The 17,691-nt window shown below is 39.4% G+C and overlaps 1 protein-coding gene across 1 annotated transcript in view; it reads left to right on the plus strand.

The window, feature by feature from the left end:
• Positions 1 to 2,564: 2,564 nt before the first annotated feature.
• ASPM (assembly factor for spindle microtubules) overlaps positions 2,565 to 17,691 on the plus strand; it is a gene marked incomplete at both ends in the record, with an annotated part of 29,863 nt that continues 14,736 nt past the window's right edge. The window contains 17 exons of the mRNA XM_079536555.1: positions 2,565 to 2,867; positions 5,812 to 5,955; positions 6,922 to 8,275; positions 9,879 to 9,980; positions 10,619 to 10,765; positions 10,932 to 11,177; positions 11,334 to 11,401; positions 11,916 to 12,057; positions 12,135 to 12,265; positions 12,787 to 12,962; positions 13,062 to 13,207; positions 13,284 to 13,369; positions 14,109 to 14,327; positions 15,294 to 15,510; positions 15,597 to 15,742; positions 15,834 to 15,962; positions 17,330 to 17,524. Of these exons, the coding sequence (XP_079392681.1) occupies positions 2,565 to 2,867; positions 5,812 to 5,955; positions 6,922 to 8,275; positions 9,879 to 9,980; positions 10,619 to 10,765; positions 10,932 to 11,177; positions 11,334 to 11,401; positions 11,916 to 12,057; positions 12,135 to 12,265; positions 12,787 to 12,962; positions 13,062 to 13,207; positions 13,284 to 13,369; positions 14,109 to 14,327; positions 15,294 to 15,510; positions 15,597 to 15,742; positions 15,834 to 15,962; positions 17,330 to 17,524 (3,951 nt within the window). The remainder of the gene's footprint in view (positions 2,868 to 5,811; positions 5,956 to 6,921; positions 8,276 to 9,878; positions 9,981 to 10,618; positions 10,766 to 10,931; positions 11,178 to 11,333; positions 11,402 to 11,915; positions 12,058 to 12,134; positions 12,266 to 12,786; positions 12,963 to 13,061; positions 13,208 to 13,283; positions 13,370 to 14,108; positions 14,328 to 15,293; positions 15,511 to 15,596; positions 15,743 to 15,833; positions 15,963 to 17,329; positions 17,525 to 17,691) is intronic.

The following is a 17,691-nucleotide window of genomic DNA, read 5'->3' on the forward strand; positions in this document are numbered from 1 at the left end:
TTTTGGTGATTGTGCCTTTTACGTATATTCTGATAATGGCTTTTTTCTGTAATTAGTTGATTATTCAGAAGGAGTTAAGGTCAATATCTTCTGAAGGGCTTCATGTTTTTGGATGCCCAACAAGGAACAGATTATAAAAATGACTTACTTTTCAGGAAAAAACGAGCTCTGTCTTCACTGTTTGGATGGCCAGAAATACTAGTCATTCCTGGAAAAGAAAAAACAACACAATATACTAGTTCTTTGACATTCTTTTGTTTGCAGATAATCAGACTAGTTAATGTTTTAACCTGCTGGTCAGGCTGATTGTTGCCAGTTGACAGTGAATAAAAATAGGAAATGTTACATTGTTTTTATTTTTAATATCATTAGCTGCAACTCCTGCAGCTTTACATCTATTCAGTATAAGCTGTGTAAATTATCATAGGCTGGTACTTCATGTGGTGGATGGAAGTAGCTGATCTCTAATGGCAGATGGTTCCTTTTGTTCTGGAGTTGAAGGACAGAGCTCTGAACCTCACATCTGCGTGGGTCAAAACTCCTTAGGTATCTAGTACCTCCATTTTAATACGTGTGTGTACTCTTAACAGTAGTCATATCCTATTAACCCAGAGAGCATTTTTACAATACAAGCTGTGTTGTATCTGACAGTAATTGAGTCAGTTGACTGTTAATTGCCAAAGAAGGAAGCAGGTCTCTCAAAATGTCTAAAGAATGATGAGTGGCACATTGAAAGATGATGGTCTTTTCCACGTGCTGACCTTTGGGGAGAGGGATTGGACTCCACAGCGGTGCTCCAAACTCGTACGTAGTTCTGAGAACTTAACTGCACTCATTCTGTAAACACTGAATTATGTGCATTTTGCTAGACAAATTTAGTAACTTTTAGCTGTTGACTGGATTGCTGTCCTTTCCTTAAAGTGATTTGTCTATTCAGTTTTATTTATTTATATTGAAATTTACTGCTTGAGCACTGACACTTTTCCTACAGGGTTATCGTTGTCATGGCTTGTTTTTGTTTTTTTTTGAGCATCAGTAATTGTAATGGTGATGATACATCTTCTGTAAGGTTCTGGTTTCCTTAAAATATTTAGTGCTACTTCAGTCCGCATTGTTATTTGGGTAGCTATTTTTAAAGATGGGTCAGGCCAAAACACTACTGCAAAAGATGGACTTGCCGTCATTAAAGAGCTAAACTTATTTTCATAGTAATAAATATGAAAGAATATTTGGAACGCTGAGGAATGACTCTTCAGTTCAATTAAAAATGGTAATAGTTATATTAGTGTAGGAACTCGCACAAAGCAAAATGACTGAATTTTGAGAAGGTTAATGGTGGCTTTTTTTTTTTTTTTTTTTTTTTTTTTTTTTGCAAACAACTGCAAAAAATGTTATGGTTTTTTTTTCCTATGTTGAGCATACACACATACTAGATTGCACTCCACACGTAGTACATTTATCATAGTGTATTAGTGCATTGTCCCTTTTTTTTTTTTTTTTTTTGGACTTTATCATCTCACAGTGATTCGGTTGTTTCATCATATGCATCAAAGAAGAAACTTGCAGAACATAGTGCAGGGCAGTCACTGTGTTAAGCCCATAGCGATCCTTTGCATAGTTTGTAAGAAATGGTTTGGTATAAAGGGATTTGAAGCATTAAATGACTTTTTTTTTTTTTTTTTTTTAATCCCCCGGTACCATTTTGCTCATATTTAAATGTTGGTTCTTTTATATGAAACAATAAGGTGAAAGAAGCTCAATATTTTGTCACTGGTATATGAAATACTGTGTTTTAAATGTGGTCTGTATAGGTTGGTAATTTAGGTGGAAGTCTTTAAAGTTGTGTTTTTAGGAGAAATTATTTGCTGTAAGGAAAAGTTAGAAAGTGTACTGTAAATGTAGGGGTACTCAGTCCAACGTGTAATTTTGTTTGTTATGGAAAAGTAAAGTTCTTTTGTCTTAACATTGCTCGCTTCACAGGGCTTCTTGCAGTGGTGCTTGCTCTGTTTCGCTTTCTGCCTTTTCACTTTGAGCAGCGTAGGAACACAGTATGGAAACAACGCTCTGCGTGTCTTTTTACTTTTACAACTCCTGGAAGATAAACAGAGATGAGGCAACGTTTTTGTCACTCTTGTGTGTGTTACTTTTTATTTTAAAATATTTTGTAAATTAAATTTATTTAAAAAAAAAAAAAAAAAAAAAAAAAAAGCTTCTGTTTGTTCGTACGGAGAAAGCGGGGGGGGTACTTTAATGTAATGTTTTGTCGATTTATTTCTGTTACTGTCCCATTTTTAATTAACCCCCGTCGCTGGGTCCGCCCTGCCCCCACGAGGAGGCGCCCTGAGGAGCCTCCCTCGCGCTGCGCTGACCGGCGCTGTCGGCCGTTTAAATAAAACGCCCGGCGCTCATTGGCGGAGCGGCGGGAAGGGCGGCGATTGGCTGAGGCGCCGGATTTGAACCGGCGGGCGGAGGTGCGGCGGTTGGGGTGGTGACGCAGCGCGGCGTCCCGTCCCCGGCTGTGAGGGGAGCCGCAGCCCGGTCCCGCTGCGTGACCCGCGCAGGGCATGGCCGCGCGCTCGTTCCCCGAAGCGGCGGCTTGGCAGCTGAGCCCCGCCGGGAACCCCCGGAGGCGGCGCTGGGCCGTACCGCGGCCCGAGGATGACTCGGACGAGGAGCCCGCCGTGCTGGTCCTCAGCCACTTCTCGCGGCCGCCGTACCTCAGTTTCGGCAGTCTGCGCGTCGGCTCCTCGCGTACTCGGCTCCTGGGGATCGACAACCCCAATGCGGAACGCGTCGAGGTGCTCGTCGATCGCTTTCCGGCCTCCGCCACGGGCTTCAGCCTTGAGCGCCGCCGCTTCTCTGTGGAGGTACGGGGCTGCGGGGGGCACGCGGGGGTTCCGAGCCGTGCTCGCGGGCGGCTGCAGGCGGAGGGGGCCGGGCTTCTCTTCACGGGAGCCTCCGGTCGGCGTGAGGTGCTCCTGCGAGTCGTGGACTCGTGCTGCCCAGGGAAGACAATTTTGTGATTCTGTGATTCTGTGAAGAGCTTCTTTTCCCACTCGTCATAGAATGGGTTCGATTGGAAGGGGTCTTAAAGAGTATCGAGCTCCGATCTGCTTGCCGTCTGCAGGGTTGCCAGCCCTCGGGCTGCCCAGGGCTCCATCCAACCTTGAACAGCTCCAGGGATGGGGTTTCCATTGCTTCCCTGGGCAGCCTGTGCCAGGGCCTCACTGTAATTCTTTGTCAAAATGTAGGATGTATTCTGTATTCTGTCTGTCTGCAAGATGCACAGATAGTTGATTTCGGAGAATGTGGCTTTTAAGACAGAAAAGACCCCTAACGTCATCACATCCAAATGTCCACCTATCACCAATGTTTCCTCACTAAACCATGTCCTTTAGTACACATCTAAAAGTTTCTTGAACGCCTCCAGGAATGGTGACTCCACCACCTCCCTGGTGAGTCTGTTCCAGTACCTGCCCACTCGCTCTTTGTGAGGGAAGAAGGTAGCTCTCTGAAGATCACCTGCAACAAGAAGCTTACAAAAGCAGACTGAAATCCTGCTGTGAAGTATTTAAAAGATCCTGTTGAAATTAATAAGTATTAACTATTCATAGAATCATAGAATGGCCTGGGTTGAAAAGGACCATAACGATAATCAAGTTTCAACCCCCTGCTACGTGCAGGGGTGCCAACAACCACATCAGGCTGCTCAGAACTACATCCAGCCTGGCCATGAATGCTTCCAGGGATGGGGCATCCACAACCTCCTTGGACAACCTGTTCCAGTGCGTCACCACCCTCTGAGTGAAAAACTTCTCCTAATCTCTAACCTAAACATCCTCTGTCTTCATTTAAAATCATTCCCCTTGTCCTATCACTATCCACTCTCGTAAACATCCGTTCCCTCTTCTGTTTATGTATTCCCTTTAAGTATTGGAAGGCTGCAATGAGGTCTTCCTGGAGTCTTCTCTAAGCCAGATGTGCCCAGTTCCCTCAACCTTTCTTCATAGGAGAGGTGCTCCAGCCCTCCGATCATCTTAGTGGTCCTCTTCTGGACCCATTCCAAGAGCTCTGCATCTTTCTTGTACTGGAGGCTCCAGGCCTGGATGCAGTACTGCAGATGCGGCCTCTCTCCCCAAGCAGAGAAAGACAATCATCTCCCTCTCCCTGCTGGCCACCCCTCTTTTAATGCAACCCAGAACAGAGTAGGCCTTACAGTCTGCACGCGCACACTGCTGGCTCATGTCCAGCTTCTCGTCTATCAGGACCCCCAAGTCCTTCTCCGCAGGGCTGCTCTCAAGGGCTTCTTCGCCTAGTTTGTATAAACCTGAGATTGCCCTGGCCCCATCATTAGGTTCACATGGGCCCACTTCTCCAGCTTGTCTAGGTCTCTCTGGATGACTTCTCTTCCTTCCAATGTATCAGCTGCATTTCTCTGCATGGTGTCATCTGCAAACTTGCTGAGGGGTCACTCAATGCCGTCTTCTATGTCATTGATGAACATGTTGAAGAGCACTGGTCCCAAGACTGACCCCTGAGGGACACTGCTTGTGACCGGCCTCCACCCTGACATAGAATCATTGATGACAACTCTTGAGCTGCAACCAGACAGCCAATTCCTAATCCATTGAACAGTTCATCCTTCAAATCCACACCTCTCCAATTTAGAGAGAAAGATGTGAGAGACCATGTCAGAGGTTTTGCGCAAGTCCAGAATAGATGACATCTGTCGCCCTTCCCCTGTCCATTGATGCAGTCACTCCATCATAGAAGGCCATCAGATTGGACAGGCATGCCCTTAGTGAAGCCATGTTGGCTGTCTTGAATCACCTCTTTATCTCATGTGTGCATTAACGTAGCTTCTAGGAGGATCTGCTCCATGCTCTTTCCCAGGCACAGAGACCAGTAGTTCCCCTGGTCTTCCTTTCTACCTTTTTTAAAAATGGGAGTAATATTTCCCTTTTTCCAATCACCAGGGACTTCACCGGACAGCCGTGATTTTTCAAATATGATGGACAGCTGCTCAGCAACCACGTCAGCCATATTGTTGACAGATCTTGCAGTATAAGCATGTATAAGCATGTGTTGAATTAGTGTGTTTTCCGGAAATGGATCTGCTTAAAGAGGCAGAACTCCTTGTTCAAATGCTCTAAAGATTGGTAGCTTTCACGCTGTTTTTGAATTTGATAGTGGTATAAAAGTGATTTGGTAGGGCACTCTGCATGAGCAATCTTTACAGCACACACAGAGCTCTGTGGCTTTCTTCTTTATTTGCAGATCAGACCCTCAGTGTTTTCACTTTTATTCAATGAATTATTCAATGAACTTGTCTGTGTAATCATATCTCTGCAGATCGTTTGACTTAAAAAAAATGATGATTGTGTTTACATTCAGCTAAGGTCCTGAAACTTAGCCTTGGATTACAAGTCCAAATACCATTCTCAGAAAATGACCTTATTAGATTAATATGTGCAAAAACATCATGTAATCTCTTCCATCTACCTTTACCCTAGTATTATCCTTTCTATTGTGTTTTACATTTATATGTGTTCTTGCTTGCTTTCCATTATAATTTCTTCAAGAATTATATGCCTCTTGAATAAAATGAAATTTTTGGTTGTTTACTTCAATTAATATAATATATTAGAATATATAAGGGTGAGCAGCTGACATTTAGAGATGGATTATCACTTCATAGTGTCAAAGCATGCGTTTCTTCTATATTGTGCTTTCATTTGGTTTGATTATTCTTATATTTGATGATAACAAAGTTTACATAAGCGCTTTACATTAAGCGTTTCTTTCCATTAGTCAGGACAAAGAATATTTGTTTGTGTAACATGGACCCCGTCAGAAGAAGGCAAGGTCAGAGAACTGGTAACATTTGTTGTCAATGGCATTGTAAAGCATCAGGCTGTGCTTTTGGGCGTTGCTGAACAACCTGTGAAAAAAAAGGTGAGTATGTTTTTATTGTCTTATCTCATTTCATTACTTTAATGTAGCTGAAACATACTGTTTTCATTAGTCAAAATTCAATGAAGGATTAAAAATTCTTAATTGTTGTTTGTGGGAGGCCACATTGTATTTCATTTTTTTCAGCAGGTTTGAAAAATAGGTACTGATATATTGCTGTTTAGAGAATAAAACCCTATTTTCAATCATGGAAATAAATTATAGTGAATTCTGGACTAAATGTGTTGACTTTGCCTTCTTTTTTGGACTATCTTCTTGTTGGTGCTTTTAGTACAGTGATGTATTTAGCTGCTTATTTTATGGCAATCTCAAAAAGGTTTTGATTGGAAGTGGTGAAAATTTTCTGTTCCAATCTTCTGCTAAAGGAAAGCTTTAGTCTAGCTTGTGTCGAGCCTTGAGCATTTGCGGTGAGGGAGATTGTAACTCTACTGTGGACATCCTATTCCTATGTTTAATTTTCTTCATCATGAAGATATGTGCTTTCCCCTACACATATACATAAACAGATTTAATCTTCCTCATAAGCAACTTGTGCCTGCTGCCTCTTGCTGTACTACCGTAGGTTCTTACCTCAGAATCATAGAAATATCTTGAGATAGAAGCGACTTTAAAGAGCATCTAGCTCCAATTTGCCTGCCATGTGCAGGGTTGCCAGCCACTGGCTCAGGCTGCCCATGGCCCCATCCAACCTGGCCTTAAATGCTTCCAGGGATGGGGCATTCACAGCTTCTGTAATACCTTCTTCTTAGGAGTTAGAAAACTGCAAGTAGATCCCTCAAGCTTTCTCCTTGCTAGCCTAAATGTTCCCCTTTCATCATGTCTGTGTCATATGCCTAGGTATTCTTTTTTGTAATTTTAGACTTTAAAAGAAGGTACTAATGTTCACTTCTATGCATAAATTTACACGGAAAGCCAACATACTAACGTTTATTTATGGTTCTTTTTCAGAAGAGTCTTTGGGATACTATAAAAAAGAAGAACAGTTCAGAAACATCCGTTCCAAGGAAAATTAATAAAAGAAATTCAAAAGCTAAAAACGTTAATAAAACCTTTCAAGTTTCCCAGGAGGCAGATAGACTGAGAAGCCCACTTCAATCATGTGAAAATCAGAATGCAGTGCAAAACAGTACATCACCAGTAAACGAATCTCCTGTTGGCTCAGAAAATAAATTGCCTATCTCTCCTATTGTACCAGTGCTAGAGGAACTTCGTACTACTGCTGGCACACCCCTTTCAATGAGGAGATCTACTACATTCTCAGATATTGCTGCTGCCGTAAATGAGGGGTTATTGCCTGTAATGGACAGCCACAACTTCAATAAATCAGTTGATGACCACAATGAACTGAAATCTGGAAGTGCATGCAGCTCTCCTGGATTAGGAAAACCACTGATTTCAAATGATGAAGTAATTCTCAATTGCACGCTCTCACCTGTTTGTACTCCTGAACATTCATCATCTGTGCCCTTTTTAAGTACAAGGAGATTTTTAAGTCCAGATTCTTTTGTAAATGACAATTATCAAGTTGATGGAGATATAGTAGAGCCACCCGTTCCAATTCTGTCACCTGATCAGTTTGTGAAAGACATGCAATTGTATATGCAGTCAAAGACTCCCAAACCAGAGGCAGCTTTAATATCTTGTACTACAGAGACTTACGTTGTGAAGCAATGTGTCCCCTCAAAATGGAAAAAAAATGGAGACAGACGGACAAGAACAGAGGTTCATGTAGAACGTGTGTTAAATGAAGCCTTTGAGGTGCATAGCATAGATTCACAAGGGCTTCATCATAACAAATCCAAAGAAAATCACTCCACTTGTCCTTCTATAGGGGAATTTCAAACACATTCTTCTCAGATAGAGCAACCAAAAAAGCGCCCAGTTCTGTCTGCCACTGTCATCAAAAGTAAGCCCAATGCTGATGAGAGGAAAAAAATGGGAATGCTTCCGCCCAAATCTAAGAAATGCCTTAATAGAGCAATAATGACATGTGAAAATATGGCGCCATTATACACAAAGGCCGAAATATCTGAACACCTTCCAGTCATAGGTCCAGTTTCAGCTGGAAATAAGTGTCCCAGCGACAAAATAAGCTCATCTACTGAATCAACGTCTTTGTGTCGTAAGAGGAAAAATGAATTATCTATGGAAAAAAATAGAGTTGTAGGCCCGGTGCACGTGGAAGAAGTGGAAAGAAAAAGAGCTCTTACATCCAGCATGGACAGTAAAAAGCACGCTACCGTGAGACCGTCAGCCTTCAAACATACAACCCGAGAGAGAATAGGGCAGAACAAGAAAGCTGGTGAGCTGTACTTTCATTTATCGCTTTTGGAAAATGCTTTTGTTTATAACATTTGCATAGCAAACGGAACTGTCTAGCAACAGTCAAGGATATTTCGTATCTCTGAAATGTGGGTCTTTGTAATTTCTTTCTGAGAAATTATCTGCACTGTACAAATTTGAAAACTAGATCTTTGATTATACTATTGGATTCAAATTTACTTCATTCTTTTCTAAATCTTGGTAATGACAAAAACTGGAAAAGTATTTGGCAATTCCTGAGCATGGTAATGCAAATTTACTAGAAACTTGCTCACTGTGCAATGTTGCTGTTAGGTGTACTCTTACCAGTGTGAATATTTGAATCCCTTTCTGCTGTAATGCACTTTCAAATAGTTCCTAGGTCTTACTTGTGCTGCCTGTTTTTTTACTGTCTGCACTGAGTATGATATCAGCTTTCTCCGCAGCTTACCAATACTTCGTTGCTGGAAGATCAGAACAAGCTGACTTCTTGTGTTTCAGTGTGCTCTTATGGTTTCAAAGGGTTCCGCTCCCAGATACATTTTGGAGTATGAGAGGAGTGGTAACTAAAAGAAGCATTTCATTTGCGAATCTTCCTGCAGTCTCTGTAATATAACTACCAGGAAAAAAAATTATCATGGCTTTGAGATTAAAATAGCATATGCTGTTTTCTTCAGTTCTTCAGACGACCCATTCTGTGATCTGGAATTAGTTTGAGGCTTTCAGTAATGTGGTTTGAGTTCAGGCTCTTTAAGACAGCCTTCATAAAAAGCCACTAGGTTCATGTCTAGCAGGAAAAAGCAATGCTACCCACCAGATTATTTCTATTCATCCACAGGTGTAATTGTAGATGACATAATTTTTGAATTGCGTTCTTTTTAGTACAGTTTATTTCAAAATATAACCTGTTATTTTAATTGCACGTGTAGATAGTGTAGTAGGTGCTGCTTCACAAAGAAAAATCATATTTCACTATAAAAGTTACCTTTGCAACCAGCCTCAGAATAATCCACGTTAAACCCATTTTTCTTAACAACCAAAATATGCTTAAAACTTATCAGAATAATAGGAGAGGTTGGAATAAGCACAAAAAAAAACACTTCAGCTAAACATATTGACACAGTCTGTAAACTAGCCTCTTTTTTTCTTCTAAGATAACACCTTGTCATTGGGTGTAAGCCGGGAACCAAAGTCCATTTGCAGCGTGATACCTTTTTTAATCCTTCATTTGATGTCACCATGACAAAGAGTTAGCTCTGAAAGTGTTTGTTTTCATACGTTCAGAAAATCTAGGTCTCTTAACCCTAGGTCACTTCATCTGTCAAAGCTCCATCAGGATCCGTTAGGATCAATTTTAACAGTACATTTCTTTGATGTTCTGAAGAACTGTGAAATAAAATCACCCTTCCATGCTCTTAACAGTTCTTCCCTTATTGATTGTAGACTAGATACTCTGCTTAACTTTCTTCATCATCGAGAGATTACTGCTATTTTATAGGGGTTGGGGGGAAATTACTCCAGTTCTGTGCTGTTACAAGAATTACGAATCCTAATATGGTAAGTTTCACTGACATTTTTAATTGATATTTGTGTGCTCTTTTTAGGTTCTTCCCTTCAGAAAGCATCAAAAACTACCAATAGAATTAACAAGCCCATTGCTGGATTGGCTCAGTCTCACCTGACATTTGTGAAACCGCTGAAAACAGGTAAACAGAATTCTGATATTCAGTAAATCCATTTCCATTGAACTAATTGCTCAATTGCTGCTGCTTGTAGTTGAGACCAACTGGGTAGAGTTGGGATGAAATAGAAGATTGTATGCACAATTAAATAACTAGTAGAAAATTTTGTACCTTACATTATGCATCTCATAGGAAACCTGTTGTAACACATGGTCCTTTCCTCCTGTTTTGAATACAAGAAGTAAATGCAAAAGGTACTTTATAGGTGTGTTCCCTGTATTGATTTAGCAAATCTGGTACTAGTAAGTTGATCTGGTCAGAAAAAAAACGCGTGTATGAAATGGTTGTTCCTGAAGGTAATATAACTCAACTGGATTTTGTCCTGAGATACGTGCCAAAAATGACCTATGTTCCAGAAATCATGTCTTTCTCACAGTGCTCTGACTTTATCCATGTTTTGTGACTGAAATTTATCTACTGGTGGCTGATTCACAAGTCACTGGAGATTCTGAAAACCTAGTTTTTTTCTGCTGTAGTGCTAGATGGAGTATCAGCCATTAATCTTTTCCATAACTTGCTTGTCATACATTTCAAGAACTGCTATTCTTTAAATATTGATCGAAGGAGAGACTGACGCTTTGATTTTATTTATTTCTTTTAAGTCATTCCTAGGCACCCAATGCCTTTTGCTGCTCAAAACATGTTTTACGATGAACGTTGGAAGGAGAAGCAACAACGAGGTTTCACTTGGTGGTTAAATTTTGTGCTCACCCCTGATGACTTCAGTGTAAAAACAAACACCTCACAAGGTAAGTGCAGGATTTTCACTTTTAAAGTTCTCAAATTTTTTGTTCATATTAATGAATATCTTAACACTAGTCTTACTTGTCATTTTACTTTGCATTACATTAGCTCTTATACAAAGAGTAGATCTTGTTATTTCACAGTTCTTATATTTACCTGCCTTTTAAACAGTAAATGCAGCTGCTCTTATCTTGGGAGAAGAGAACCATCATAAAACCAGTGTTCCTAAAGCACCAACAAAAGAAGAAGCATCTCTAAAAGCATATACTGCTCGTCGTAGACTGAACAAGTTACGTCGGGATGCTTGTCGTCTGTTTACATCTGACACAATGGTTAAAGCTATTAAGAAGCTGGAGGTTGAGATTGAAACTCGACGTTTGCTAGTTCGTCGAGACAGGCATCTTTGGAAAGATGTAGGTAAGAATACTATAAATTTTCACACTCTCCTGTTTTGTGAGTAGGGAAATGATTGCTCATAATCTTAGTTGGTTTAAACTAAAAGCAATTGTTAGTATGTTTTTCTATAATATGAAGTATTTACTGAATGTAATATCACAAAATGCTCTTTCGCAGGAGAGAGGCAGAAAGTCCTTAACTGGCTTTTATCTTACAATCCCTTGTGGCTGCGTATAGGGCTGGAGGTAAGTGCAGAACTTACGATCTGTAATCAAAATATTTAGAAAATCTAGCAAGCTTTCTAGAAGAGAGTGTTTCAGGTTTCTCTTTTTTCTCTTTTATTAGTCTAAGTGGATTTGATTAAGTTATAGCACATTTTCTTTCCTTTTGCTTTACTACAACCAACTTGCAATAAAAGTTGTTTATTAAAAAGGAAAATATTTAATCAAGGAAAGTGTAATGAAAGAAAGGAAATACAGAAGAGCAGGTTGCAGTTAGTTTCACTCCTCAGTGACCTATAGGAAGATGCTTCTAAGTGCAAATTCTCAAACATGTTTTTATATAAGACAGAATGTTCTGAAATTTCCTTTCGTTTAATCTTTTAGTCACTGTTTTAAAAAATGATTTTTAGAGACTAGCTACCACTTGCTGTTACAGAATGCCAGTACTATTTCCATAGTGTATGACATTCACAAGAGCATATAGCGTTTAAGGCCATTTTTAATGGTTTTGTTTTTTTTCTTCTTTCCTTTATATTAGACTGTTTATGGGGAACTGATAACTTTGGAGAGCAATAGTGATTTTATGGGTTTGGCAGTATTTATTCTTAATCGCTTGCTTTGGAACCCTGACATTGCAGCTGAATATAGACATCCCACTGTGCCTCACCTTTACCGAGAAGGTAACCAGTATTTCCAAAAATAGGCCATCTTAGCAATTAATTTTTGAACTGCCACTTAATTAGTTCTGTCATTTTAGGCCATGAAGAAGCCTTGTCGAAATTTACACTGAAAAAATTGCTGCTGTTAGTTTGCTTTCTGGATCGTGCTAAACAGTCCAGATTGATTGGCCATGACCCTTGCCTCTTTTGTAAGGACGCAGAATTCAAGGTAAGAGAGATATGATTTGATGTCTGAGTCAAGCATTGTTCTACATATGAACATTCTGTGACTGAATGTATGTTTGTTTGGTTTTTTTAATATCATGTATTTTTCTATGAGTCTTGGCTCTTCATGCTTGCGCTTTTACCTGTGCTTTTATTCTCAGTGCATGACTTCATGGTTCTAAAAAAGATTTCCTATGAACGTTTTGTGTCGCTTCTTTAGGAAGGACTCTTGTTATGTTGCATTACCTTGCTTCCCTTTCTAAAGCTAAGCTGCTGCACTGCTCTTAAGTATTGCTCTAGCGTACTGTACTGCAGCTGGTCTTAAACCAGTTTGTGGGTTTCCTGATTTTTCTTCTGTTATTTTGCTGTGATAAGGGAATATGCAACATCTGTCATACAGACTCTAATAAATGTCTTTGCTACGTTTAATTTCCTGTACTTTTGTACTGCGCAGACAAGCTGTGCAAGACATTTATCTTTTTAAATATTTGTACCTAACATATATCTGTGTTTGTTTATTTTAAGACAAGTAAAGACATTCTGCTGGCTATTTCTCGTGACTTCCTGAGCGGTGAAGGTGATCTTTCCCGCCATCTTGGTTTCCTGGGACTACCCGTCAGCCATATTCAAACTCCACTTGATGAATTTGATTTTGCTGTAACCAATCTGGCTGTGGACCTACAGTGTGGCATTCGTCTTGTGTATGTTGATACCGTATTATTTTGAACCGTTCATTTTCCTTATAAAATACTTTATTTGAGCTAAGTTAAGGTATTAAACTGTGAAATTCCCTTTGTTAGGAGAGCAATGGAACTTCTAACCAGAGACTGGAATCTTTCAAAACAGCTGAGAGTTCCAGCAATTAGTCGTCTACAGAAGATGCATAATGTTGATATTGTTCTCAGTGTTCTTAAACAGCGAGGAATTCACTTGAAAGATGACAGTGGTAAGGCCTACAAATCAGTTATTCTAAGCCCATTGCAGGAGTAGTGCATGTTTTATTTCTTTCTTTTATTTAATAGGTGCTTCAATTGACTGTAGGGATATTGTGGACAGACACAGGGAACGAACATTAGCTCTGCTGTGGAAAATTGTCTTTGCTTTCCAGGTATTACTTCTTTGTGTTTGTTGGGGTTTTTTTTCCACTAATTTGAGGTGAAAGGTAATGAAGATATCAGTCCTTTAGCAACTATTTGTTGTCTGTGTAGGCAGACCATAGAACTATTTAAACTGTAAATTCTAAGTGTCATAGAAATGCTATCTAATAGCCCTAACGGTATATTTTAACATTTTTATGCACGTTTTTTTTCTTGTATACAGTCATAAAAGTTTTTGGAGGAAAAAAAACACACAGATACTTCTGAGCATATGGTGTTAGGCTGTCGGAATTGATAATTAGACTAAAATAACTTTGGTTTCCAAAAGCTGGTAAGATCTTATTAACTGGAAAGTGAGAGGAGAATCAAATTTTCAATTAGCTTCTGAGGTTAGTCTGACAGGCAGTATAGAGTATTTAATGATATTTAATGAAGTTGTAAACATTCTTCACTACTGTCTTCTGCTTGCTCCATTGCCCGACTCCAGCACCCACTTCTGCTAAACTGCTCTGTAACCTTTTGCCATGAAAAGGCTGAGCGTGGGTTTAAGTTCTCTGCTTAAGTTCTTTACTTGGTGGAGGATGTTGCCACCTATGTTGGCAAGTCCATGTTAATCACTACTGGCTTAGTGTGGCAGGTAGTAGAGTAGTTTCTCTTTCTTTAAAAGACAATACCTACAGCTTCTGCATCCATTCAGCTGTTTTAATGATTACATAAATAAATTCTTTTTTTTTTTGTCTTCCATAATAGGTGGATATTCTTCTTAACGTGGAACAGCTAAAAGAAGAAATCAAATTTTTAAAGAATGCACGTAAGATAAAAATGCAGCTGGGTGCTCTCAAGCTTTTTTCAAGTTGCTGCAGAATACAAGAAGATAACAGCAGTAGCCCCTCACCTCAAAGTCACAGTGAAAATGTGAAGCTGCTGATGGCATGGGTTAATGCTGTTTGTGGATTTTACAGTATCAAGGTAAAATGCTTATTCTTTAGAGAGCAGAATTCTTTAAGCTATGGAATAACGTCGTTACAGGCAATACTAATTAGTTTTAAATATCCTTCTCAACTTTACATAGTCTGATTGGGAATAACCATCTGTCTGTGGATTGACCTGCAGCTCAGCTCTCCTTTTTAAAAAATAAGAGCGAAAGCATACTGCCTTCTCGCTAGTCTCATGCATAAAAATGCCTTTTAGGAATATAACATTTTAGTTGCAGTGGGTTTTTTTGTTATTATCTTCTGTTTTTTTTAAATGAGTATTCATCCTAAATGTATTTGTGCATAAATTTTTTACTGTTCACAGTAACTGTGAGAATTAAACTAATGTTTAGGCCAAGAAGGATTCCTCTCTTCAGAGGTGTCTGTTTAGAAGGATTATGTTACCAGTTGTTCTCTCTGAGAACAACTCTCTGAGAAGCCCTGTTAAGACACTTGACTTCACTCCGAATCCTGTCACACCTGATAATCTCTCTGAAGGGCAAATTACAGTCTTTGAAGCTCATGCAAGTTCATTCCTGATTTCTGCTCTGAAGACCTACATGAGAGCCATCTGTAGAAGTTTCCAGAGATCCTCCTGTAGAAACAGTGCTTTCTTTTTGAAGCGTTTCCCTTGAAGTTTCACTGTACAGTAATTCACACTTGTTGCAGGTTTCTTACAGCTATATGACAATGCATAGTGAATGTTCAAAGGAAGCAATAGTTTCTGTTCAAAATAAGCGATCAGAATTCATGTCTCATCTAGGGCCAGATGTACTGGTTGGCAGCCCCACCCACAGCAGGGAGTTGGAACTAGATGATCTTTGTGGTCCTTCTAATCCAGGCCATTCTGTGATTGATTACTTTCAAAAGTACAAGATATAAACTGGGTGTAGGATTTTCTATCAATGAAATGGTACTGGAAAACCAAGGAAACTGTATCTTACTGTATTTTATTAAACAGGTGGAAAATTTCACAGTCTGTTTCTCAGATGGAAGAGTGCTGTGTCATTTAATTCATCATTACCACCCGTGTTATGTGCCTTTGGAAGCTGTGTGCCAGCGTACAACTCAAACAGTAGAGTGCTCAAGAACTCATAAGGTGGGACTGAATTGTTCCTCCTCATCCTCTTCAGAGTCTGATACTTCTCTAAATGTTATGGAAGGACCATTTGACCAAAGTAAGTTACTTAATGTTCGGAAGCACTTGTAAAATCCATTACTCTTATGCTCGATCTAATTTGACAAGTATTTTCTCTTTGCAAAGCTGTAACTGCTTCAGTCTTGTACAAGGAACTGCTGGAAAATGAAAAGAAGAACTTCCAGCTGATCAATAACGCAGTTTCTGACCTAGGTGGAATACCAGCAATGATTCATCACTCAGACATGTCAAATACAATTCCTGATGAGAAGGTGAGATAGCTGTCTTTAGTTAGAGTTGATGTAAATGTGCCCAGCTCTCTTTACTCGGTCCTTAACTCGGCTATGTTCTGTGTTTGAATAGGTTGTTATTACCTACCTGTCATTTCTGTGCTCACGGCTTCTAGATCTACGGCAGGAAACTCGAGCTGCTCGTTTAATTCAGTCTGCTTGGAGGAAATTCAGGCTGAAAAGGGAACTGAAACTTTTTCAGGTACTCTATCTGTGCAGTGCGTGGAACTCGTACTTTGAGAAGTACTAAGTAAAGAATATAAATTCACTGTTAATAGAGTACACAGGTTTATTGGAATAATATTGGCACTAAAATTCATACAAGCAATATTATTATCAAATTATATGGACTTCTTGGTAGCATAATCTACTAAAGATTAGTTGAAAACCATTCTAAATTAGTTACATGTTAAGTGAAGTGGATGCTCCTTAACAATTCATGTCCTTCGGGAATTATTTTGTGTTCTAACTGAAATGCAGTTCCCCTTAAATCCTTTTCCGAAGTCACGTGTGAAGTTGCTGCACTGCTTCCTTGAACTGAAAAGAGCTGTTCCTTTTAAATTCCTATTCATTGTTATTTTGTTTAATTACGCTTTATGGCTTGTAAAATTAAACTTCCACATGGTTTTACTATTTCTGTAGATGCTAAACTGCTAGACTTCCCCACAGTGTTCTGAGTCAAGTTGTTTCTTGCTTTTCTAGTAGTTATGCCAGAACTTGTGATGATCGTGAAACTATTGATACCATTAAGGTTGATAAACACCTTACACGTATCTGAGATCGATATTAGAAAATTGAGCAGTGTCCAAATTTAAGAATCTGTGGCATATGATGGGGAATTTTTCATCTCCAACTTCTTTACCTTATTAAAAGAATCAATCTCGATGCTAAGATAGAAGTGTTTCCTTTATAAATAACTTTTAAAATACTTTATAGCAAAGCTGATTGTGGGCGGGCGGTGTCAAAAACAAAACCCACAGGCACTGCAGATGTTATTTTGAATTTAATCTTGCAGTATGAGCAACTCTGCTCTGTTGTAGTGCACTACGGATAGGCTACTAGTTAGGATTCTGACTGTATGGGCTTTTTACTTAGGTATTACATTGACAACTTCCTTTTCTTGTTGCCCTGATGTATACAAGTCTGTTACTACTGTCACTGGGGTACTGTAAAAACACTGCTCGGTCTATGCAGACAAAACTCTGGCTAGATGGACATGATCTGGTGAGGCCGGTTTTGTAATTTTATGTTATTTCAGTATAGCTGGATACCATTATTATGAATATCTTGAACTCTTGTGAATGAGAACTAAAATCGAGGCTTAAAAACAGATTACTTGAGGAGCACTAAAAAACTGTAACAGACGTGATGTACTGTCAAGGCAGAAAGATATGTGTACAAAAAACTTGGTGCTGAAGTAAGCATTCTGTCTCAGAAAATTTTTTGAAATAGGATAAAGAAAAGCAGTGGAATCGACAAGCCTAATTTTTATAAGATATTTTGGATGCGTTAAAAAACTATGAACAGAATTCTCAGTCCTGAGTGTTCAGTGCAATTCACTCTTTGTAGGAAAGAGACAGAGCTGCTCGGATAATTCAAAAATGCTCAATAAACTTCTTGTCTCACCGACGCCTCGTGAAGAAACACAACGCAGCAGTCATCATCCAGAAGCACTGGAGAAGACACTTAGCTAGGACGATTTTTTTAAATCTAAAAAAGACAAAATGGGAAGAAGCCAGAAGTAAATCTGCCACAGTAATTCAGGTAATTTGTTTTAAAGTGAGATTACGCAGCAGCAAGGAAACCCTCTGAAACCTGGAAGAAACAGTATTGCTCAGCGTCATTTGTTCTGCTTACAGCAACAGATATCTTTTCAGAGCAAAGTGGTAATATGGCTTTAAATCTCTCATTGTTCCTTCTTAGTAAATATT

The sequence above is a fragment of the Tetrao urogallus genome (genome assembly GCF_951394365.1).
Source record: "Tetrao urogallus genome assembly, chromosome: 5".
Lineage (NCBI taxonomy): Eukaryota > Metazoa > Chordata > Aves > Galliformes > Phasianidae > Tetrao > Tetrao urogallus.